Source organism: Haliotis cracherodii, unplaced genomic scaffold (assembly GCF_022045235.1).
Source record: "Haliotis cracherodii isolate W230 unplaced genomic scaffold, xgHalCrac1.p SCAF_22, whole genome shotgun sequence".
Classification (NCBI taxonomy): domain Eukaryota; kingdom Metazoa; phylum Mollusca; class Gastropoda; order Lepetellida; family Haliotidae; genus Haliotis; species Haliotis cracherodii.
The window spans coordinates 13,786,368-13,812,917 of NW_027266278.1; the positions used below are offsets into that span (position 1 = coordinate 13,786,368).

General features: G+C 41.4%; 1 protein-coding gene across 1 annotated transcript; it reads left to right on the plus strand.

Moving 5' to 3' along the window:
* Positions 1-37: 37 nt before the first annotated feature.
* On the plus strand, positions 38-26,550 carry LOC139471219 (uncharacterized). Its single transcript, XM_071253510.1, has 8 exons — positions 38-190; positions 11,478-11,664; positions 12,181-12,297; positions 16,153-17,159; positions 17,716-17,765; positions 23,762-23,824; positions 24,883-25,025; positions 25,808-26,550. The coding sequence occupies exons 1-8, from the start codon at positions 108-110 to the stop codon at positions 25,910-25,912; spliced, it is 1,755 nt and encodes a 584-aa protein (XP_071109611.1). The 5' UTR covers positions 38-107; the 3' UTR covers positions 25,913-26,550.

Consider the following 26,550-nt stretch of genomic DNA (forward strand, 5'->3'; position numbering starts at 1 on the left):
CGAGCTGTCAAAAGCGTCACATTTGTTCGGAATTTCGTGGCCGCCATTTTCGCGGCAATTTCAAAGTCCTCCGGTCATGGTCAATATTTCGGCCACAGACCCCCCAAATGGACCCGAAGGAAGGTGAAACTTGGCAAATACGCAGGGTAGGCCCTGCTGCTACATGTCGGAATGTACTGAACATCATGAAGTAAGTATCTCAGACACGATAAGACGTTACATTATTTGCTTCCGTGTGACTAAATATCCTCCAGCCCCGCATTGTGTACATTGTTTTGCATAGGGTAGCTACACGTGTCGACAACATGTTATTTGATTACAATAGATTCTTTGTAGATAATTCAATGTCTTTGAAGCTAAGCACGATGCCTGCTACTTCATTTATGTGAGACATTGTTTTAAACATGGCAGATACTTAGATACACGTGTCGCTCTGCTGTCAGTTTGATTGTTTTCCTTCACACGTGATTAACAATTCATGTGATAGGCCTAATGCCATCCATTGCATGTTTTGTATGATGTCAAGGACGATGTTGTCAACAAGTGGCCTACACACACATATATAGACTTCCTTATCAGAAATAACGAAGCTGACATTCATTGCACATGTTATGTAAAGTGAATGTTTTTCCGTATTTGTCAACAAGGAAAATTTGGATCATTCCATGAGTTTTGACAGTTACATGTAAATCTACAGTGTTGGCATATCTGCAGCATACATACACATTTTGCAAGGCCTATGAGAAGTGCAGAGGTAAGAAAGAGAAGCAAAACTGCTCCAGAGAAAAGCAGTGGCTCCTGTTTTTTTTTTATTTTCACCAAAGTGGTAAACATCTATGACCTGCTTCCCTGCAGGCTCCCCCCCCCCCCCCCCCCCACACACACACACATCAAGCTGACATGCCGTGATATACCGGTAACTGGAATACTGTTAAAAGCGGCATTAAACCCAACTTGCTCTCTCTCTAGTTTCTGCAAATAATGTTGTAGCATTTTAACCTAGGCTTGTGGACCCAGAGATTAATTTCAGATAATTATCATGTTGATATTATTAATTCATTTCCTTGTTCTTTGTACTTTCAATTTATAAATGCAATGTTAATTGATAAGCAATGATTAACATGATAAAGAGGGCAATCTGTAGAAATAAACTATTGAAATATGAGATCAGTGTACCTATCATGCCTATTAGTGTTTTCAACATGTTTAAGGGTATCTTCAGTCTACTTAACCAGTCCCTGTACCAGTGCTTCCTAAAACATAAGACCTGTGAAGATCCGGGGTAGAATAGGTCTTCGGCAACCAATGCTTGTCGTAAAAGGCGACTAACGAGATCGGGAGGTTAGGCTCGCTGACTTGGTTGATGCATGTCATCGATCCCAATTGTGTGGATCAATGTTCATGATGTAAATCACTGGATTGTCTGGTCCAGACTCGATTATTTACAGACCGCCGTCATATAGCTGGAATATTGCTGAGTGCGGCGTAAAACAACAAACCAAATCCTAAAACATAATGAAAACATGTTGATACATTGGTGGGGCAGTATGGCCCATTGTAAGGTGCCACAATGTGGCGTGCAGAGTTGCACATCTTAGGCTGGAGAGAAACCTGCAGGCTCAATTCAAGGAACACCTGGGCCCACTTGCACAAAGCAATCTTAGCGCTAAGATGATCGTAACTCCCATACTTTAACCAAGGCTTACAATAGTCTTAGCGCTAAGATCGCTTTGTGCAAGTGGGCCCAGGTGCATGTTGACATGGAAAGCAGGTTACACCCTGGTCCCATAGATTTAACACAGATGTATAAACACTGAAAATAAGTAGAATTTAAGATCTCCAAAGACTGTGTCATGAATTACACATAACACAGAGCCAGATATAGTATGGTAAATAAAGCTTAGAGATTTTGAGTGTGTTCTGAGACTAGGTAGTCACACACAAATTTGAATGGTTTGAACTTGCACTTGGTGCATAAATAATAGTTTGCATTTTTCAATTATAGTTTGCAATTGTACATGTTTTATACAGCTAAATCTATCCCTGACAAGTGATCCCTAACGCTGAACCCCAGATTTTCCCCGATAGTGTTTCTTTCTTTGTCTGTACCTACCTCTGCTCATGGGTTTCACAAAAGTGGTAAAAGTTTAAGACAAGCATTGCTTTTGGCTTTAGTCCCACGTTTAGCTGACATCAGTCAGTGCCAGAAACTGCTCTTTGTGCTTGCCCGAACATGTCACTTAACGGACAGTTGGGTAGCCCAATGGTTAAAGTGTTTGCTTGTCACGCTGAAGACCTGGGTCAATTCCCTAAATGGGTACAATGTGTGAAACCCATTTCTGGTGTTCCCCCGTCTATGATATTGCTGGAATATAGCTAAAAGTGGCGTATATCTACACTTACACGCTCACTGTCACTTGACATCATTTTCAGTATATATCAGTGTTAATGTAGGGACTTTTATAAGCATACTTCTTCATGCATGTCGTAAAAGGCGACCATGCTTGTCGTAAGAGGCGGCTAATGGGATCGGTTGGTCAGGCTTGCTGACTTGGTTGATGCATGTCATCGTATCCCAATTGAATGGATTGATGTTCATGATGTCAATCATTGGATTGTCTGCTCCAGGCTCCATTATGTACAGACTGCCCCCGGAATATTGCTGAGTGCATCTTAAACAACAAACAAACAAACAGATATTAGCATTCTTACTTGCCCGAAAGAACTGGTAGAAGACTCAGGACACAGACCAGTGCCTGATGTCACGTACTATGAAATACATTGTTATGAATGAAATAGTGTTAATATCCATGTGAAAAACCACTCAGTCACGGCAGTCATGCTAAGTGCGGGCATTGAGGGGGAATGACAGTTGTTAAACACTGACCTGAGAATGTTAAGTCAAGATCATGCGAACAACTAGGGTGAATTGAAGTAAAAATCAATGGGCCAGATAACAGTGAAAACTGCAGCATCCCCAAATAATTCAAAGGCCAAGGAATATATTCTGTATTCTGAACAAACTAGGCCTTTCCCCACGCTGGGGACCGCCTCCGTGGTCTAGTGGTCGGTCGTCTGCCCGGAGAGCAGAAGGTCCGGGGTTCGATCCCCGGCCGCGTCATACCTAAAGACGTTAAAAGATGGTACTTGTTGTTACCCTGTCTGGCGCTCGGCATTTAGGGGCTGAAACAAGGACTGGTAGGCTCGGAGTCAGTATACTGTGTCTGAGTGGGGTATTCATGTTAAACTGCGGCATGGTATCTCAGTGAGCTAGCACTATCAATCGGCATCAGTCTGAACTAGTACAAGGAGCCACACAAACAAACACATGTACATGCACGTCGCTATATAAGTGCAATAATCTTGGACGCGATGTTAAACCCAATTTCACCTCACCTCACCCTATGCTGGGTTTGTTTATCTGTAGTGCAAAGTGTGTTTCCTGTGTCGAAACACCCTGACCTGGAGACACCGGCCGAAGCATCTTTTCTTGAGTTGCATCATAGCTTTTATCAGCATCCTGGTAGTTTTATGTGAATGGAGTACACATGGCTTTATCTAAACATACTCAGAAGCCTAAAATAGGTCTTGTTCAGTTGTTTCTGCTGCAAATGTGAGGAAACATTCCCAAATTGGCATTAAACATGTTAAACTCAATTCATGTTGTAGTCAAATTCATGTGATGGCTCTGTGGAGGTGACAAGTATGGTATTGATAGCACCACCAATAGTCATTCATGACCAACTCGTGTTATTCCGGGACAAGCTGAATAGCGACTCATGCCTCTCTCATGGGCATTTTTGCAACCTGGTTCCGTCCTAGGGCAAATGGGCATACCTGAAACAATTGTCAACTCATTGCGTAATGGTTCACATGTATTTCCGAATATATTATATATATTTCAGATGCAATTTAAATCATATCGGGAGATGCGGAATTATACAGTATGATTGGACACATTTAACTGTGTCTTGGGTATATTTTTAGATGCAAGATTTATGTAAAATCTAAGATTATTTCTGAGGGATTCTTTGACGAAGAACTTGAAATCATACGCGCATTCTGATTGTTTTTTTCGTATTTTCGCACATAACATTCATCGATGGGGGACGAGTGTTCTTGCAGGATACCGAAAGGGGCGAGTGGTGACGAATGCACCTATAGTGAGAAAGACCTGTAGAACAAGTATTAACAAAATAATGACTTTTTCACAATATGCATGCCAACGGCACTTGATTTGGAATCCTAGGTAAATTCCTGGTACGTGCGCAACGCTGTAGTTGCTACCTTTCAGACTCGGGTTTCAGACTAGTGGCTAAGTCACAGATTGAAAGACTATAGTCCTCACTTCTTGAAATATCATGAAATGTCTGGGTGATTAATTAACGAAGATAGATGCACAGCGATAGAAACAGTTTTAGTCCATTAGTCCTTGTGATGATAAGAAATTGCAAAACCTTTAAAAAGTGCAAATTTCTACCAGTCCTTATGATACCTTAACCATTGGACAGTTTGGCAAGGACTATGGGACTAGTGCCAATTTCTAACGCTGGATGCATGTGTGCTAATACGTATAAAGTGAAAAAACAAGCCATTCTACCGATAAGGAATATGCACTAATCACGCTAATGACACCAATTGCAAAGTGTGGTTGTTCACGGAATGTCAGATTTACTAGTGATAAACATCATCATTGAGCTTAGACCACCGTCATCTAGCTGGAATATTGCTGAGTGCAGCGTTAAACAACAAACAAACAGAGTATATAGATAAAAAGTTCCTACAAAGACTAAATATGAAAATGGCTGGTCCATCAAATGTCTGAACTTGAATTGTCAACCATGTCAACATTACATTCAAGATTATTGCACTAATACAGCGTAGTGTTTGAAGTAAAAGATATTTCCAGCCTGCCGTCAGTACCTGCAGACCCTGGCTAATCTCTTCAGGCCCACATTTAAAAAACCTGCAGCTTATCATGCTTATTGTGACAAATAAATCGATACATAAATTTACTGCAGGCGATAAGGATCCATACAAATTTGAAACTACGTGCCGACACAAGGTCTACCTGCGACAGTCGACATGCAGGTCCTTACTTTGAGGGGGGCACAGGTGGCCCAGTTTCTAAGGCACTGCGATTCGCTGTGCAGAGTTGCGTCCCTTCGGCATGCAAGAAACCTATGATTGTGGGTTCGAATCCCGGTTCTCCTCGATTATGTTTCTAGGTTTGTCAGCACCATACCCGTGCTCGTGGGTTTCAATGAAGTGGTAAACGTCTGAGACCTGCATCACATCGGGCTTTCCCCCCAACATTAAGCTGACACGCCGTGATATAACTGGAATACTGTTAAAAGCGGCGTTAAACCCAACTCATTCACTCACTCCTTACTTTAAACACTGGCCACATATCTGCATAACATACCATATTTCTTCGATTATATGCCGGCTAGTTTTTATTCACAGAATTTTTCCCATTATTATTTTTGCAATTTAACACCGGGGTAAAGAGTGTTTAAATGTTATATATGCCTGTGTGTTTAATCGCAGAAATACGGTACACAATATATTACCATTATTACCCAATATGTTTGTGTTGTAAAACCGTGACCGATACTCATATTTTCACTGAACAAACGAGCATGCAATTGATGCACACTGACTGCTTGTCAGGTTAATCTTTGCTGCTCACGTCACTCATCACTCGCAGCAAGCATGTGCCATGTGCACAGTTACAAATGAATCATTGAATTGGTTACATTATTAATGTGTGTTGTGTTCAGTGGGGCTTGTTGTTTAATATACATGCTTTGACATGTCTGTGTATATGGAGTTTACTATGGATTACATTTGAATGGGGCTTTGTGATGAGTGAATTTAAATATAAGGTGTCTTTTATCGCACACAATACACTCTGTGGGAGTATTAAGACAGGCCGTCTGTTAGTGCTAGATGTCATTTCTGGAACAGATCTTGAACACCGTACTGCTCTTCACCAAAACTTGGCACGTAGATAAGTCTGGTGGTGAACTGGTGTCTTTTGATGGTTTGGGATTTTTATACAAATATTTTTTCAGGTTTCCAGGGTAACATATATGTATTCACGACAATTATTTACTATTAAATGGGATATCAATGATTTACTGATCCCCCGATTGTAAAAATCTTTTAAGTAGAGAAGAAAAATTAAAGTGAGCTTTTTTTTTATTATAGGTGAGTCTGAAAGCCTCATGAAATAAAATGGGTCATAACTTGTTTTGGACACAAACTTCAAGTTTGACAACCAGTCCACATCGGACATGTCAAAGAGCAAAATAAATATGTTTCAAACAAATCTATACAAACTCTACAAAGTAATATATAAAATCAACAAAAATACATCTAAAATTTACATCTAAGGTATTATTTTCATCTTTTCATGCGATCATGTGTAATGTAAGTCAAATGATATCTCGACTTTCGTTGCCTCGAAGTCTCGGCACAGACACAAGGTTTTATGCCAAAATATATGCATGAAATATCTTTGCCACAGCTCGTAACCTAGCACGATACATCCATGAAGATATAGATTGCCATTTTCAGCTTAAAACATTCAGAATAACTTGATTTAACAAAACCTTTTTGCTAAATCTGAAATTCATCATACACAAGGACAGAACCATTGCTGTAATTTGATTGGCTGCCTTAGGTCACATGCAGAGAGCAGCTCTAATTTGACCCATCACGAACCTTGTACTAGTTGTAGCAGATTTCGGAAAGAAAGCGTCATTTGAAACTAATTTTTATCCAATAAAATACTCGGGTGAGGTTACTGTCATGTAGATGATTTGTTTGGTTGGTTTGTTGTTTAACGCCGCACTCAGCAATATTCCAGCTATATGACCGCGGTCTGTAAATAATCGAGTCTGGACCAGACATTCAAGTGATTAATATCATGAGCATTTGACCACCCGATCCCATTAGTTGCCTTTTACAACAAGCATAGTCACCTTTTTATGGCAAGTATGGGTTGCTGAAGACCTATTCTACCCCGGAATCTTCACGGGTCGCAAACATTAGTAGTAAAACCATGGAATTCTGGATAACTTTTGTCATTAAACAAAATATCCACGGGTCTGGGTAGTCCTGTGGGTACCCGGTCCTAGCCCTACCCATCCCAGCCCTAGTTTAACCCGACACACCCATTTACTGATGGTAAGATGGATGAAGACTGTGATCAGTAAAAACTTACTAATCTTGTTCACACAGGTTACAAGGAGACAAGATAGACACCATTTTTATGGATGACAACTTCTTTGATACTGTAAAAAGCGCATTTTTATGGATAACAACTTCTTTAATACTGTAAAAAGCGACGTTTCCGTATAGATCCTTATACCATTGTCAAGCAAGACTGACTGACAAGTCTTGCTTGAAAACGGTATAAGGATCTATACCGAAACGTCGCTTTTTACAGTATTAAAGAAGTTGTTATGTCAGTCTTGCTTGACAACGGTATAAGGATCTATACCGAAACGTCGCTTTTTACAGTATTAAAGAAGTTGTTATCCATAAAAATTGTGTCTATCTTGTCATCCGCCAACTTCTAAGTAATGCCTATCAAACAGGTTACAAGGAGGCTGAGCAAAGAACATTAATTAGCTTGAGGTCCATTTATGCCTCAATAATTGTGGTACCCAGGTGAAAAGCAGTCATCTCGACACAATGATAGAACACCTGTGCTCTTGATGCAAGGTAGTTTAGTTGGCATCAGGTATTAACTATGACACGATTACATCTGGTTATTGATTTTGGATCATTAGAACCACAACGCTGCTTGGCTCATGTGGGTAACTCGTCAGTAATGTTTACACTGATTACAGCCTCGTTAATCAGGGTTACTGAAGAAAAAATATGAATGTGTGTTCAAAAACATTGAAATGTTTATGCTATTTCTCTATCTTGCATGCTTAGATATCAACATGATCAAGTAGCAGTGTGTGTGTCAACAAATGTCAATGTATTCAGAAAACCAAGAGTAAGCACCAGCAGGACTGCATTTCACTATTTTCTGAATACAATGTTGACTTTTGCGTCGCTTACTAATACTGTAATAACTAACACACATATGCAAACTATTTTGGAGTTATAACTACAGTTTTGAGCCAGAAATGAAGCTATTATATTTGTCCCAAATTACAAAGTCTTTCGTTGTTTTCATAAATTATTTAGATGCATAAAACAGTCTGTCGCCCAATTTTAAGGCTACTACACCGGAATTGGCTCCGAACATAATTTTAAGTTGATTTAAGTGATAAACTGTGAGTAGTTCAAAGTTAGATTTTTTAATGTTCTTGTTTTGAAATTCTGAGGAAGTGGCAATTTGTATTTCAAATTGGGAATGTTTAATATCATTTGCTGCCGATTTGGGGCCAAACATCGGTCTTTGAGCATGTCTTGATAAATCTCTGTTGATAGAACAGAATATTAAAACTTGCGCTTTGGACAACTGGCTTAAGTCACAATATGACGGAGATCAAATTGTTAATGCACTGGTGACATGAAGCATTCTACACTGAGATGATGACTTGACTAGTGATAGCTATAAGACCTTATGACTTATCAGTCATCTTGAACTAGCGGCCATGTTGGACCCAGTAGCCTTGAAACATATTCCTGAACTTGTAATACAAGAAAAACCTGATATAAATCCATTACACATTCAGTAGGACCTATGTTCAGTGTCAAATATTCATGACAAGTAGGATAGCATCGCTAAATCTATCATTAATGTGACAGTGAGGATATCTAAGATTGTAGATAACCTTATCCAGGGGATCATCAACCAGACGCGTATGATTCTATGAATCTGACATTTCCCCCCCACCCACACCCCCGTCAGATTCGTTTTTCAGTCTCTCGGCCAATGAACTACTACTCTGCCTTTTTGTGCATGATGTCGTGGTATTGTGTTGGAGATTTTAACCACAATTGATGAAAAATGATCTGTAATTTGACCCATTGAGACGTGGACAGAATTTTTCGTCAGAAAGCCCACCCACGCTGATTTAGTTGATGCATGTCATTGGATCCCAATCATTCACTTGATTGTTTGGTCCAGACTGCCGTCCTATAGCAGGAATATTACTGAGTGTCTCGTTAAACTACCTTTAAAAAGATGTGTAGTTTGATCTTGACATGCTTATCTTCAACTTACCTTTTCATGTGATGAGTAAAACCTTGACATTTTGAAAGACATCATGCACCAATGTAGACATGTTATTAATCTATCTGTGCCAAATACTTTTAAGTCTGGCCCATGAAGATCTGGGGTAGAATAGGTCTTCAGCAACCCATGCTTGCCGTAAAAGGCGACTATGCTTGTCGTAAAAGGCGACTAACGGGATCGGGTGGTCAGGCTCGCTGACTTGGTTGATGCATGTCATCGATCCCAATTGCGTGGATCGATGCTCATCATATCAAGCACTGGATTGTCGATTATTTACAGACCGCCGTCATATAGCTGGAATATTGCTGAGTGCGGCCTTGAATAACAAACCAACCATCCAACCAACTTTTAAGTCTACTTGCCTGAACTTGGATTCTGGCATTATTTTGAGTAGATTTTACTCCTTGTATATGGAGTAGTATAAGTTGAGACAAGAAGAAATTTGACTTGACTTGGGCTTCACACTAGTGGAGTACATTACTTGTAGGAGTTCATTATGCCTGACGGTGCATTATGCATCCACTGATGTATCGATTAATGTGTTATTTCTGTATTGATTTTGAAAAGATAATAATGGACATGACTACTAGGTTTAGCGTTACCATGGTTACCTTGAACCTTTCTTGGAAGATAATGCTAAATCGGATTGCATGATAGCATTAAGTGTGTCAAACAAGGATCTGAGGACATCCCATTATTGGTCATATCAGAACGACCTTTCATTCAACCAATCAGAGCATTGCTTACCACATCAGGAAAGTGATTGGTGGAATGTTTTTTCCCAGGCTGCCATCATGACCCACCGACTTTAGAAGCTGCAGTCCCTGACTAAACGCTTAGGCCCCGACTAAACACTTAGGCCCCGACTAAACACTTAGGCCCTGACTAAACGCTTAGGCCTTCATTTACCAAAAAGACCGCCTCCATGGTCTAGTGGTAGAGTGTCTGCCCGGAGAGCGGAAGGTCCAGGGTTCGATTCCCGGACGCATCATACCAAAAGTCGTTAAAAGATGGTATTTGTTGTTACCCTGTCTGGCGCTCGGCATTTAGGGGTTAAAGCAAGGACTGGTCGGCTCGCAGTCAGTATACTGTGTCTGAGTGGGGTATTCATGTTAAACTGCGGTATGGTATCTCAGTGGGCTAGCACTATAAATCGGCATCAGTCCGGTCTAGTACAAGCAGTCACACACACACACACACACACACACACACACACACACACACACACACACACACACACACACACACACACACACACACACACACACACACACACACACACACACACACACACACACACACGTGCATGCACGTTGCTATATAAGTGCAATAATCTTGGACGCGACGTGAAGACCTCACCACCTCATTTACCAAAAAAACCTGCAGCTTACTGTAAATATATCGACATGTAAATGTCCCGCACTGTAGGCCCCATACAAATTTGAACTACAGTGTGACATGAGGTCTACCTGCCACAGGCCTACAGGCAGGGGCTTATTTCAACACTATTTCCGAATGACAGTTATGGACTGTATGGCTGAATCCGTCAAAATCATCTACATCTCGCTTCGGTGGGACAAACATTTGAACAGAAAGACTTTGCATAATCTCTGAGAAGTACTGCCTTGAAATCTCGGCCATCTATAAGACATTCAAAAATGTTCCTTTGTTCAGTTTCAAACGTTGGATCGAGGACTTGTCTATATATTTTTCAAAGCTTAGTTTGGAATGGAAGTCGTCAGTTTGAAACTAGTGGTGTTTACAGTGTAGCTCGAGAAAAATGCCTTCTGATTGGCTAATGTCATCTTCTTGTTAGTCATTTCATTGGTCGGTCCAAATTTGCTGGGGGCACGGGTGCCCCAGTCGTCTAAGGCACCACGATCCGCTGTGTAGACTTGTGTCCCTTGGGCACGCCAGGAACCTATGATTGTGGGTTTGATTATGTTTCTAGGTTTGTCAGAACCATACCCGTGCTTGTTGGTTTCACCGAAGTGGTAAACGTCTGAGACCTGCATCACTTCGTGCTTTCCTCCCACATTAAGCTGACACGTTGTGATATAACTGGAATACCGTTAAAAGCAGTGTTAAACCCAACTCAGTTTGCGACAAGTTGTTCTGACATGACCTGTAACCATGGTAACAGATCTCATTTCAGAATTCAGAGAAAAATGTAAGTCTGGTGTTCGTGATAAAAAACTATGTTTTATTGCCTTGATTACTGTTTTTTCTTAGGCAAAAGTTATTTTAATGTATTTGTTGTTTTTTCCAGGTTAAAGATCGGCGTCAACAGTTTCGGTAGAAGTCCAAATAATGATTTCTTCTTGGACTCTAAAATACTTAAAAACTTCATCTCCCGCCACCATGCCGTCATCATCGGCGAAACAAGAGATGGCGGAAGTGATGTGTTCTTCCTTCAGGAAAAGGGTCTGAACGGAACCTTCATCAACGATGTCAGGGTGAGTGCTGGCTTTGTCAACAATGACACGGACGGAAATTAGCGCTAGCCCATATGCTATATGTTGTCCGTGTTTGCTTGCTTCTTAGTTGCAGAGCTCCAGATAAGCTTTTGGTGTTGTGGGTATTTTGGGGGTCACGGTGGCCCAGTCGTCTAAGGCGCCGCGATTCGCTGTGCAGAGTTGCGTCCCTTGGGCACGCCAGAAACCTATGATTGTGGGTTCGAATCCCAGTTCGCCCCGATTATATTTCGAGGTTTGTCAGCACCATGCCCGTGCTTGTGGGTTTCACCGAAGTGGTAAACGTCTGAGACCTGCATCACTTTGGGCTTTCCTCCCACATTAAGCTGACACGCCGTGATATAACTGGAATACTGTTAAAAGCGGCGTTAAACCCAACTCACACTCACACAATGATGTCAGGATGTCTGGTATGTCAAACCATTAATGGCAGGACCTGAAACAGATCGTGTACAATCAATCGTAAAACAGTTGGTTTTCCATGTTTCTGTTTCACAGATCAAGGGATCAAGTATTCTTACCGAGGGTGACAAGATCACCTTCGGACACACAAATGGTTACAAGATCGAGCCGGGCCAGTACTCCCGCCAGCTTCACTCCGAGTTCCAGTTTGTGGTGAGTAGAACATTCCAGTGTATCAGAAGATATAAAATAGCTACGCGATAAATCGCAAAGAACAATGAAGAAGGAGGCTTGGTGTGTTTCACGATAATAACATTGTTCTTTTATTACGTCATGTCTGGAGATTCGAACACACACCCGCGACTTGACGACGTCATAAATTGGATGACGTTATATTTTAGTAATTGGTCCCTTATCGGTAGCTGGGCTGTGCAAAGCAGAAAAACGCAATGGCCGAACGATCGCATCTAAAAGTGGGTGAGATACAGCTATCTGTAATAGGAGAAAAATTGATGTGTGATTTGTTAGAATGTTTAGGAAATGACACTACCCCCCATTTCAAAAAATGGACTTGTCCAACAATTCCGATTTTGGATTGTATTCAGGGAGTCATCATTATATCAATAGGAGTTGATATTTTTAAAGCCTGTCCATTTTATTACTATCCTTAGGGATGTTGTAAATAACGTTGATATGTTATATACGATACAAAACCAACTCGAGGTCATTGTTTATTGTACAGCAATACCTTGAGGGGTGCATAAAGTTTAGTTGGTTGGTTGTTAAACGCCGCATTCAGCAATATTCCAGCTATATGACGGCGTTCTGTATATTATCGAGTCTGGACCAGACAATCCAGTGATTAATGTCATGAGCATCGATCCACGCAATTGGGATCGATGACATGCATCAACCAAGTCAGCAAGCCTGACCACCCGATCCCATAAGTCGCCACTTACGACAAGCATAGTCACCTTTTACGGCAAGCATGGGTTGCTGAAGACTTATTCTACCCAGGAATCTTCACGGGTCATATATAAAGTTTAGTTACAGCAATGGTGATGGTACCTGAGAACATTAAACTTTATAAATTTTAAAAGGACATGCTAAAATATTGCCTGGTTTAGGGTATGCTTGTCCTGTCTGGAGGTCAATAGGGTAGCCTAGTGGTTAAAGCGTTCACTCGTCATGCCAGAGACCTGGGTTCAGTTCCCCACATGGGTACAATGTGTAAAGCCCATTTCTGGTGTTCCTTGCTGTGATATGGCTGGAATATTGCTGAAAGTGGCGTTAAACCATACTCACACTCTCTGTTCAAAAACATGAAACTAAATGTGTCTGTGCTGAGTGCATATCTTGAACATGACGTTAAACCCCCTTTCACCTCACCTCACCTCACCTTGGCTCACCTCACCTTACCTCCCCTAGGGTCACCTCACCTCACTTTTTCTCACCTCACCTTGGCTCACCTCACCTCATTTTTGCGGACAACAGCAACATATACCATATTTTCTTGAGTATAGTGCACACTTTTTTCCCCAGGGCGGTCGGGTAGCCTAGTGGTTAAAGCGTTCGCTCGTCACGCCGAAGACCCGGGTTCGATTCCCGACATGGGTACAATGTGTGAAGCCCATTTCTGGTGTTCACCGCCGTGACATTGCTGGAATATTGCTAAAAGCGGCGTAAAATCATACTTACTCACTCACTCACTTTTTCCCCCAAAAAACCCACAGCTGTGTAGAAGGGGGTGCGCATTATACACGCAATGTGATGTTTTTTCCCCCCCAACGGAAAGACATTACCGTGAGCACGTAACACCGGAAATACCATGTCAACAAATCCATACTGAAGTACGCAAATTAATCATGTAATCACATAGTCTGGCTATAAAAAGTGTTCTTTGTATATCTGGTCTTATGTTTGTAACTTATTTCAATAATTTTATTCAAAATACCGTTTAATATTGTTTTAATTAGGAAGATCGCACTGCTCACCGTTATTAACAGCAACCACGATCAGATTACCACTATTGACTCCTTGAAATGAACTTAGTTGACAGAGAATGGATACATATATCATAAATGCCATACTTTGACTCGTTAAAATTCATATTTGTTATAGTTTGACGATTCTATGTCAACACGTAGTTCTCGCGATCATGCGCGCGGGAGCATCGATGGTTACTTGTCAAACTGGTTCCATGTGAAAAATAATAACTGGCAATAGCAATCAGCTGCTTCGCTTAGGGTTATGATTATATTAAATATATTTAGTAAAAGCTGCAACTAAAATAACAAGATATTGGAATATATTATTCCTGATAAAAAAAGTTTCAGATACAATTTATACCGATCCTTTCCTTAAAATCCTGTAAAGTTATATTATTGGGTGTATCTTGACCAGATCACCAGTAGATTCCAAGAATCTGTGTACAGCTGATTGCTGTTTCTGGCTTAGTTTACGAGAAAATACACAAGGTAATCTTAATCCCTGGATGTAAAACAATGCCTAGCAGAACAAAAAATACAATTTAAACAGTAAATCAACATGTCTGGTGATTTTTTTATCTCTAATTCCAAATTTGTACTTACCAAGTTTCTCATCACCCGTTCGTTTACCGGAATTCGCTGAAGGGGTGCAGTGTAATTTTTTCTGCACATAATATTTAAAAAAAATTTCTCCAAACTACTGAATCCGCTAGATGGGGATGTGCATTATAGTTGGCTGTGCACTATACTCAAGAAAAAACGGTAAACTGAACCATGAGAACAGTGGACGTCTTGCTGTAAAACTGAAATGTTGACCACGACTTATCTTCTGATATAAAGAGGGTGCAGTGGGGTAGCCTGGTGGTTAAAGCGTTCGCTCATCATGCCAAGGCCCTGGGTTCAATTCCCGACATAGGTACAATGTGTGAAGCCCATTTCTGGTGTCTACCGCCGTGATATTGCTGGAATATTGCTAAAAGCGAAGTAAAACCTCACTCACTCACTCTGATATACGGATAGTTAAAACCAGAAGTTTGAAACAGAATAATGCTTATTTTATGTCAGCCGATCAGAGATCTCAGACACCAATATTCAGTTGAAGGTTGACAGCAATTGATTAAGATCTTTAAAATTTCCTGTTTTAGGATGTAATGCTTTATTCATAGCTTTCCAAAGGTTACTTACATTTGTCTGAGAAAGAGACCAGTATTTTATAGGTTTTGACGCTATATCTTGTAATATGTCATCATTGTAGTGTTATAATTAATCCTGAAAGTCATGAGGTCCATGTCATCATTCATTCATCCTTGTCTCTCATCCAACCTTGACCTATTTGTAGATATGTTACATTCATCCATCCTTGTCTCTCGTCCAACCTTGACCTATTTGTAGTTTTGTGTTACATTCATTCATCCTTGTCTCTCGTCCAACCTTGACCTATTTGTAGATATGTTACATTCATCCATCCTTGTCTCTCGTCCAACCTTGACCTATTTGTAGATATGTTACATTCATCCATCCTTGTCTCTCGTCCAACCTTGACCTATTTGTAGATGTTTCATTCATCCATCCTTGTCTCTCATCCAACCTTGACCTATTTGTTGATATGTTACATTCATCCATCCTTGTCTCTCGTCCAACCTTGACCTATTTGTAGATGTTACATTCATCCATCCTTGTCTCTCATCACTGGATTGTCTGGTCCAGATTTGATTATTTACCGACCACCACCATATTAGCTGGAATATTGCTGATCCGTCTGAGTGTGGCGTGAAACAACATTCAAACAATGTCTCTCACCCGATCTGGGGCGGTTGGGTAGCCTAGTGGTTAGCGCGTTTGCTCCTCACACTGAAGACCCGGGATTGAATCCAGACATGGGTACAATGTGTGAAGCCCATTTCTGGTGTCCCCCACCGTGATGTTGCTGGAATATTGCTAAAAGCGGCGTAAAACCATACTCACTCACTCACTCACTCACTCACTCACTCACTCACTCACTCACTCACTCACTCACTCACTCACTCACTCACTCACTCACTCACTCACTCACTCTCACCCGATCTTGACCTGTTTGTAGTTTGAGAAGTTCCAGAAGCGCCATGAGCTCCCCAAGCACCAGGGCCTGGACAGTGTGGAGTACCACCAAACCAGGACGTGTTGTGGCACCCGCAAACTGCCCTCCTCGCCGGAGTACGACCGCAGCGAGTGTTGTGACACGTTGGACAAACAGGGTGCTTTACGAACGTGTAGATCTCCCACCATTCAGGAACACACACTGCCAGCCAGCCCAACCATACCTGTCACAAGAGGGGAAGAAAACGATTTAGAAAGTGGTAGATTGAAAAATGTAAATACTGATTGTCCAACCCCCAAAGTGTGTCATGTGCGGAAAAGTGCGTCAACACCTGAAGTGCCAGATTTCATGGAAGAAGTGGAGATTCTTGGAGCAGCAGATTCAGCCGAAAGTCACACTGAATGTTCTGAGGGTAACTGTGGTAACGTAAGTGAAGTCGACAAATCAAATCAGTGCAAAAGTCCTGTGTTAACCAATGGGAATTCAGGAGAAGCATCTAGTCAAGATGAAGAGGTGGACAGTCCTAAGGCTTTTGTCAAAGACGTTCAAGGGGAACACGAGACATTCCAAACCAAATCAAATTTAAGTGACCACTGTGACTTTAACAAAAGTGAAGATGAAAATGGCTCAGACGTGCCTGTTGCAAGAACTGAGGATGTGTCGCCTTGTAAACAGGGCGATGCAAGTTTGGAAATGAGTGAAATGAAAGGGCCAGCGAATACAAAACGGAAGTGCAATTCCCGACCGAACAGTGCTAAGAGTTCCAGTAGTTACGATGAGTGTGATGGGGATGGCAAGGGGGGTCGGAATATCTGGAGTATTATGTCCGACAGTAACGATGAAGCCATGAAAGATAGCTCCGCACCTAGTCCCCTGGGCGAGTCCTACGACCAATCTCATAATCCAGTCATTCACCAACAAGATGGGTCGTGTGACACCCTCACAAACAATGAGACTCTTGCCTTTGGACAATCATTTTTCACTGATGCTGTACAGAACTCTAACTTCAGGTAAGTAGCTATGACACCCAAGGGATCATCCTCTCTAGTCCAGGGTGTTATGTCACCATTGTGTATTGGCAAAATACTCGTTTTGCAATATATTGTAATACAGGTATCTGTATACAGGTCTTGCCGAAGACCCGAGTTTGATTCCTGATATTGGTAGAAGCCCATTTCTGGTGTCCCCCGCCGTGATATTGCTCGAATATTGCCCAAAACTCGCTTACTCACATTGGGCTTTACTCCCACATCAAGGTGACACATTGTGATATAAGTGAAATATTGTTCCAAGCGACATTAAACCCAACTCGCTCGCTCATGCTTAAATATGAAGATTTAGGGGGTCCCCCGATTCAAATACTATAGGAACATGTCTCATGGAAACGTGGACCCTCTCAATTTCAAACACATATCATGGTCATTTGATGATTAATTGACAAGTTATATCATGTATATGGTACTCAATGGAGCCATATAATCGGTCCCTAGGAATTCAGGGCAAGTGTAAGGGGATATTTTGGATGTCCATAACTAAATTTGACCAGGCACCTCTCTTCCATTGCAGGAAGGACCATGATGGTGAAACCAACTCTATGTTCAGTGAGGACAGTGATAGTAAGTATTACAGGTCCTCAATACATGTGTGCTTCCTATTTCAGCTCATCTAAGTCATGCAGGTACCATATTTGCTGTAATAAACCCCCATGTTCAATGAGGGTTCAATCCCCGGCTGTGTCATACCAAAAGACGTTAAAAGATGGTACCTGTTCGGCATTTAAGGGCCGCTAGGAGTCAGTATGCTGTGTCTGAGTGGGATATTCATGCTAAGGTGTGGCATGGTATCTCAGTGAGATAGCAGTGTTAGAAATAGGCACTAGACAAACTGCCTAATAGTTCAGGTATCATAAGGACTTGTAGAAATATGCCATTTTTAAGGGTTTTCCTCTATATTATCGTTATAAGGACAAGTATACCCAAAATGTTAGTTTCTACCGCTGGATAGCACTATAAATTGGCATCAGTCCAGGGTAGTACAAGCAGACACACGCACGCACATACGTGTGCATGCACGTCGCTATAAAAGTTCAATGATCTTGGAATCGACGTAAAACCCCACCTCACCTCACCTCACCTCACCTCTCTGAGTGAAGGGGGGGCACGGGTGGCCCAGTCGTCTAAGACGCCGCAATTCGCTGTGCAGAGTTGCATCCCTTGGGCACGCCAGAAACCTATGATTGTGGGTTTGAATCCCGGTTCGCCCCGATTATGTTTCTAGGTTTGTCAGCACCATACCCGTGCTCTTGGGTTTCACCGAAGTGGTAAACGTCTGAGACCTGCATCACTTCGGGCTTTCCTCCCACATTAAGCTGACATGTCGTGATATAACTGGAATACTGCTTAAAGCGGCGTAAAAGCCAACTCACTCACTCACTCAGTCTCTGAGTGAAGTACGACATATGTACACCAGGATATGGGGTGATGGGGGTGGGGAGGGAGGAGAGAGAGAGGAGGAGAGGAACATTTATTTCTTTTGGCCTAGGAACCCACCCACATACTTATTACAGGGAAACCTTGTTATCCTGAAATCTTCAAGACCCCTGAAGATACGTATTTGACGTAATCAGCGCCCCGTTCAAATAAGCGCCCACTGCGATATTTGCTAATATATTGGCCAGTGAACAATCCTATAATTAGCACCCCTTCCGATTGATCAATGTACACAAGATTTATTTATTCGTGTAAAATAATACGCACTTCTTTGTTATTAATCTAATTATGGGCAATTAAATTCTGGAAAAATATATCTGTCGTATATAAATATTTCAGGTTGTCAGCATAAACAACGAAATTTACGATCTTTCAACTGGTTTTTTTTTTCACTAGAATAATATTCCAATAAGAGTCCGCTATTTCTAATTTTGAGAGCACCCTGGGTGCTTATTACGTTGAATATGGTATGTAGGACATTTGTCTTTCTCGTCAAAGATCTCATCTTTGGATCTGACGAAGTGTATAGTCAAGTAGCGAGATTAGATTTTGCCAGGTGCAGAACTCCACATTAGCATGATAACCTGCATATCTGTGTACATGTCCGCATGAAAACACCATCACATGTTTATTTTGATTTAAAAATGTCTTCTCCCTGCTTCATGTTTGCTTGACATGTAAGCGTAGCAACTTAATCGATTAATTAAAACAGGACTAATTATGGTGAGGTGTTTGCTTGACATCATGGAAGATCAGGGTTTGATTCCCACATAGTTATAAGGAAATAATTCCCTGTCATGGTGTTGCTGAAAGCATTCCATAATTTTCTACCTTGCTGGTTGTCATCACATTTCTGTTCCTTGAAGGAGAGCGATGTCTCCAGTTTCTCCGTGTGCAAGTGTCCAGTTTGTTGGGGTCACTCAGTGCAGACGATGATAAGACCGGTACTTGACCTTGATAACTTTGTTGACTTTGACCCTGTTAACTTTGTTGACTTTGACCCTGTTAACTTTGTTGACCTTGACCCTGTTAACTCTGTTGACCTTGACCCTGGTAATTTTGTGGACCTTATCATGTTAACTTTGTTGACCTTGACCGTGCTGTCTTTGTTGACCTTGACCCTGGTAACTTCGTTGACCTTGACCATGTTGTCTTTGTTGACCTTGACCATGTTGTCTTTGTTGACCTTGACCCTGGTAACTTTGTTGACCTTACCCTTGTTAACTGTACTCACCTTACCCTTGTTAACTGTTTTGCATGCAATGTTTCATTTAACACACAGAATAATTTTATTAAAGAGTTCAGATTTGCTTAATTACTGTCAGAGGTATTTTAGGATCACACTCAATGCAATAAAAAAAACTGAAGAAGAAATCCTCTTCCTTAATATTGGCCATGTCATATAGGCTTGAACAGGTCCCCAGCAACCTATGCTGATTGTAAGACCAAATTGATTGACTCATGGCATGGCTTGTTGGTCACAATATCACAATCACAGGATTGTCTGGTCCAGACTCTATTATTTACAGGCCACTGTCATATACCGGGTAGCTGGAATAATGGAATATGCTGGCTGCAAGAGGCAGTGATCGGGCTCAGTGACTTGGTTGATGCATGTCATCGTATCCCAATTGCGTGGATCGATGCTTATGATATTACTTACTGGATTGTCTGGTCCATACTTGATTATTTACAGACTGCCATCATATAGCTGGAATATTGCTGAGTACCTCGTTAAACAACAAACAAACAAACAGTAAAAACATGTCATCATCCACCGGCATTGTGGATCATAGCTAATATCAATCATTGATTGCCTGGTCCCGAGTCGATTATTTAGACCCATGGAGATCCGGGGTAGAATAGGTCTTCAGCAACCCATGCTTGCCGTAAAAGGCGACTATTCTTGTCATAAGAGGCGACTTATGTGATTGGATGGATGAGGCATGTTATCGTATCCCAATTGTGTAGATCGATGCTCATGATGTCAATCACTGGATTGTCTGTTCCAGACTTGACTATTTGCAGACTGCCGTCACATAGCTGGAATATTGCTGACTCCACCTGAACACCTGCTGAATGTGGCGTTAAACAAAAAACAAACAATGATTCTCACCCGATCTGTTTTATTGCCATGATTGCAGAGTGCTGTGTTAATCCACATAGTACGCACAGATTTAGGGCTGAATATAGGTTTATGAGGTCTGTCGTGAGTATGCCCTTACAAAAGTATGTGTGAGTGGGGGCCAGTCATCTTAGGCCATGTCCCTCAGGCATAATTGGGTCTAATGGTAGAGCATCTGCCCGGAGAGCGGAAGGTCCGGGGTTCAATCCCCAACCGCGTCATACCAAAAGACGTTAAAAGATGGTACTTGTTGTTACCCTGTCTGGCGCTCAGCATTAAGAGGCTAAAACAAGGACTGGTCGGCTCGGAGTCAGTACACTATGTCTGACTGGGGTATTAATGTTAAACTGCGGCATGGTATCTCAGTGAGTTAGCACTATAAATCAGCTTCAGTCCGGGCTAGTACAAGCAGCCACACACACACACACATACGTACATGCACGTCGCTATATAAGTGCAATAATCTTGGACGCGATGTTAAACCCAATTTCACCTCACCTCAGGCTTAATTGTGTGTTCAAATCCAGGTTTTGCACTGATTATTTCTTTAGGTTTGTCAGCACCATACCGGTGCTTGTGGGTTACATCATATTAGGAAACATATAAGCCCTGCATCACTTTGAAACTCACATGCCGTGATAGATCGGAAAAACTGTTCCAAGCAGCGTTCAACCCCAGCCTTCTAGTTTTATTTCAGTTTGTTCAAATTACTTGGAATTTGGTCTTTTATTTCAAAAAGTAAAACAAAGATCAAAGTTGAATGCGAGGATTTATATCATCATGTGTTTAACAATGTGAGGTTATTGTATTTAACACAGTTATTTGAGATTATTGAAGTGAGCGAAAATATGCATTTGTGAAGCTTTCTGTTCAGTCCTGTCTCTGTTGTAAAATGTCAAAGGATTTCATGTCCTCATTTCCATTATTGATTATTCTGATATGTTTCTGTTGTCTGTTTTATGCATGCAAAAAATATTTTAGTGTTTTTTGGAATTCAGAGACTTTGCAATGCAATGTCGTTACCATTTATTATTTACACTCCAGAAAGAGAATGAAAATTGCTGGGAACTTGACAGGAGTAGGGTTAGTGATATATACATGATATATACATGATATTTACATGATATATGTGTATTATATCCCTTATATGTAATATGGGGGGGGATATAGTAAGCAGCTTGTCTGTCTGTCCATCCATCTGTTTCTTTCATGAAACTTTGTACGCACAAAGACCAGGTTGTCAACTCGTGTCTTTTGCTATTTAAGCCACACGGAAGACATTTTGTGGTTCTGATAATAGCAGTTTTAAAATTAGGGTATATAGGTACGATAGATAGGGATTTTTTTGTGTGTTTTTGTATTTATTTATTATTTGTTTTACATTTTCGATTTATAGTTCCAATAACACATCAAATATTGTAAAACCAAATACTATCATTTTATGACATATTGTATAGAAATTAAGATGTTTTTACAAAACAAAAATTCATATATTAAGAGAGACTGGTAAATGTGTTTGTGACCGTCTCCTTGGTCCAGTGGATAGAGAGTCTACCATGACTTTTAACAATATGTTGTGCAATTGGCTAGTTGATACTCTGAACAACCAATCAGAGAGCTTGCCCTAAAGCATGTTCTTAATCGGAACAAAATACTGCCGTCATTTGGATTGGTCATACTAGCAAGGCTACACTTTCCAAGGCTATATTCATGATATTTAGTACCTGTTATGAATATTTTATGTTTAGAATTGGCGAAAGGTTTGCTTAGTTTAAAAGTTATCTCTTTTACAGGTGACGTTGACAGTGTACTTTATTATATTGACAATGTACTTTATTAAATTATAGAATTGAGTAAACTCCTTTATAAGCGACAGGAGCGGTCGGGTAGCCTAGTGGTTAAAGCGTTCGCTCGTCACACCGAAGACCCGGGTTCGATTCCCGACATGGGTACAATGTGTGAAGCCCATTTCTGGTGTCTCCCGTCGTGATATTGCTGGAATATTGCTAAAAGCGGCATAAAACCATACTCACTCACTATAAACTGGACTGATGTTTGTAAACTTTAAAGTTGAAGATAATTTATTTTGTTACAATACTAGTAATGTTGAAAGGATCATTATGTTTTGATAAAAAGAATAGAAGAACATTTATATTTTCATGTTTCTTGACTATTTATCCAGATTTCCATGTCTGGCCTGATACAGCTCACGTTGCCATATTCACAAAATATATGTAGAACATTGATAACAGTCTGTGCACTCCGGCGCCGTGATGATCATGATGATGTAGCATCACACCACTGCAACAGGCTAATTTGCATATCATGTGACAAGACATCTCTTGATTTGTAAACACACAAACTTATCCTGAAATAAAATAGATGGGCCTAATGCAAGCATTTTGGTGTGCTTTACATGTTGTTTCGCACAATTTTAAAGATATGCTACTGCAACTGCAACACCGAGATGCATAACAAGTTATCTTTAATCATCAAATTGGCCGTATCGCTAGCTCTCTGTGGGGCTTCGATACCAGCGCATGGAGCCATACATCCAATTGAAAGAAAGGATAATTACGGAAATGGAAATTGTTTTTCACGCTTTGGGATATTGTCTCAATGAAAGTTGAGTATTCTATAACATCTTTATCTATATGTGTAAACAGAAAACATATGCAATATTTTGAATGGAGTGTGTAAGATGTGACAAATTGTCTCGTGTCGCTGGCCGCATGGAACTCTTGTAGAAGAGTCAACAGTTTGATCAGTGACATGACTGCTTCACTGACTGATGTTCCTGTGATGTTCCTGTGGTGTAATGTGTTCTCCTGTTCCACTGACTCTGGTAGGAGAGTGACATGACATGATATTCCTGTGATGTTCCTGTGATGTTCCTGTGGTGTAATGTGTTCTCCTGGTCCACTGACTCTGGTAGGAGAGTGACATGACATGATATTCCTGTGATGTTCCTGTGGTGTAATGTGTTCTCCTGTTCCAGGCAAATCGTCAGACACCAGGACCAACGGTCAGCCAGGCTCCAACCCCAACAAGAGGAGGAAAGGTATGGATGCATCGGGCACAAACTTGATCATTGTCAATACTTCACTCGTTTGTGTACGCTGTATGTTCCTTCATACACCGGGGGCTCTCGGGTAGCCTAGTGGTTAAAGCGTTCACTCATCACGCCGAAGACCCAGGTCCGATTCCCGACATGGGTACAATGTGTGAAGCCCATTTCTGGTGTCCCCCGTTGTGATATTGCTGGAATATTGCTAAAAGCGGCGCAAAAACCAAACTCACTCACTCACTTCATACACCGTGAATACATATGGCAGCTTTGCTGTGTGGTAACTAGTGCAAGCCGATTGTGCTCAATGAATGTGTATGACGTTTGTGCGAACCCAACCATTGCTTGAAGCAACATGGGGAGTAGATGGCCGCCACATTGTATCACATGTTGCATTAGAAATATTGCCGTTTGTGCGATGTAATATGAGTGCCGATTGGCCTGACAGGTTTCCCTCGAGGTGGAACCAGGCCATGGCTTGGTTTGTTGGTCGAGACCAGCGGCTACTTTCTGTATGTGTTCTCTGGAGATGGATGACCTGTGAACCATGGTGGAAGTGTCGATGAATGATTATCACTAAAAGATTATAAACCAGACAAGTTTATTTTCTTGTTTTACTGATTTTGGCAAGTTCCCTAAACCCGGGTAGATTCGGGGTAGAATAGGTCATCAGCAATCAATGCTTGTCTTAAAAGGCGACTATGCTTGTCGTAAGAGGCGGCTAACGGGATCGGGTGGTCAGGCTCACTGTCTTGGTTGATGCATGTCATCGTATCCCAATCGTGTGGATCAATGCTCATGATGTCAATCACTGGATTGTCTGATTCAATGTAGATATCGCTTGATCTCACCCAAGCGATATCTCCTTTGGGAGCCAGTTTTTGATGATAAAGTGCTTTATTCCCCACTTACCTGTACATCATAGTAAAAATCCCCGTCACCATCTTTATGTGTGATGGGTTTAATACTGTTATTCCTATCTCTATTCTCACAGCATTCAGTTTGATGTAGATCTGACAGTGCTTACAGATTTATCGTCCTTGTCTTTCCAGCAAGGCGTTTCGCGCCGCGCACCAAGAGGACGCGGGTGAGACTGACAGATGATGAGAAACTGGAGGATGGCGTGGAGTGGTATGAGGAAGAGACCTGTGCAGCCCCGGACTGCAGCAAGCCCAGAGACCGCAGGGTGCAATGGGTAGGTGGTCCGTCACTCCTTGGCATCTCAGGACCAGTACAGGGTTATACTTTCACTTACAAAAGGGTGGGGGGTCCCTTGGGTACAATGTGTGAAGCCCATTTCTGATGTCCCCAGCCGTGATATTGCTGAATTATTGCTAAAAGCGGCGTAAAACCATATTCACTCACTCACTCACTCACTCACTCACTCACTCACTCGGGGCGGTCGGGTAGCCTAGTGGTTAAAGCGTTCACTCGTCAAGCCGAGGACCAGGGTTCGATTCCCGACATGGGTACAATGTGTGAAGCCCATTTCTGGTGTCCCCAGCCGTGATATAGCTGGAATATTGCTAAAATGATGTAAAACCTCACTCACTCACTCACTCACTCACTCACTCACTCACTCAAGCAAACACATATGAGTAGCTACACTTTGCTACCCGCGAAGATCCAGGGTAGAAAAGGTCTTCAGGAACCCATGCTTGCTTCTCGTAAGAGGCGACTAACGGGATCAGGTGATCAGGCATGCTGACTTGGTTGATACATGTCATTGTGTCCCAATTGAGTGGATCATGATGTCAATCACTAGATTGTCTGTTCCTGACTCGATTATTTACGGACTGACGCCATCTAGCTGGAATATTGCTGAATCCAGCGTTAAACAACAAACAAACAACTCTTTGAAGGCTTTCCTCCTGCTTGAAGCTGACTCACTGTGACATAATTTAAATACTGTTTGAAGTAGCATAAAATATCATTATTTCAGCTCACTGTTTTTATTGTTCATGTTTTACTTTTCAGGTCCAGTGTGATGACTGTGACAAATGGTTCCATACTGTGTGTGCTGGTTGTCGCTATGACGACGTCAAAGACTCTACAAAGCAGTTTCACTGTGGTTGTGGTTAGGTCGCAGAGGTCAGAAGACCAAAGGTCACAGGGGTCAGAGAGCAAAAGGTCACAGATACAAAAATACATCACAGATAATCTTCAATCAAAGCCCAGTCAGTGATGCTTCTTGCTAATGCACAAAGCAGGCTCGATAAATACTCATCGATTATTGAAATTGTTTTGCTGCTTTTTACCATGGTTACTGTCACAATAGGCTAATTATGAATGTTGCTGAATTTGTATTTTCACTGTAGATACGAATTATGGTGTGGCTTTTTTTTTTTCAATATCTGATTTTAATATTGCAAGGGCAGGGATGATTCTAGATCTGGCCTTTGATAGGTTAGATGGGTGGGCCACTGTCAATATAACACATCAGCAACCATTTGAAAACAGAAATTGACTGGACTCTAAGTTTCTTATGATTGCGCTTCGAAGAAGAGGAATACCCTCTTTTCCCTTTACCGTTCTGCATTGAAAGCACTGCCTTATAATGTCATTGGATAGTAAGGGTCGAAATCTTTAACAGAGATTTGTGTTGTAATTTATCCAGAGAAAGTGGCAAACGGGATCTAGGGTAACATCCTGATAGCTGGTGCATCAGGAGATCTCAGCGGTTCAGTTTTGAAATATGCTGGAAGATAGGGATGGATAGG

Bases quoted from the DNA above. Each gene is read 5' to 3' on its own strand.
- LOC139471219 (XM_071253510.1), top strand. From the start codon at position 108: ATGGACCCGAAGGAAGGTGAAACTTGGCAAATACGCAGGGTAGGCCCT. The intron at 17,766-23,761 runs GTAAGTATTACA...CTCCTGTTCCAG, and splicing joins GTTCAGTGAGGACAGTGATA to GCAAATCGTCAGACACCAGG. The intron at 25,026-25,807 runs GTAGGTGGTCCG...TTTACTTTTCAG, and splicing joins GAGACCGCAGGGTGCAATGG to GTCCAGTGTGATGACTGTGA.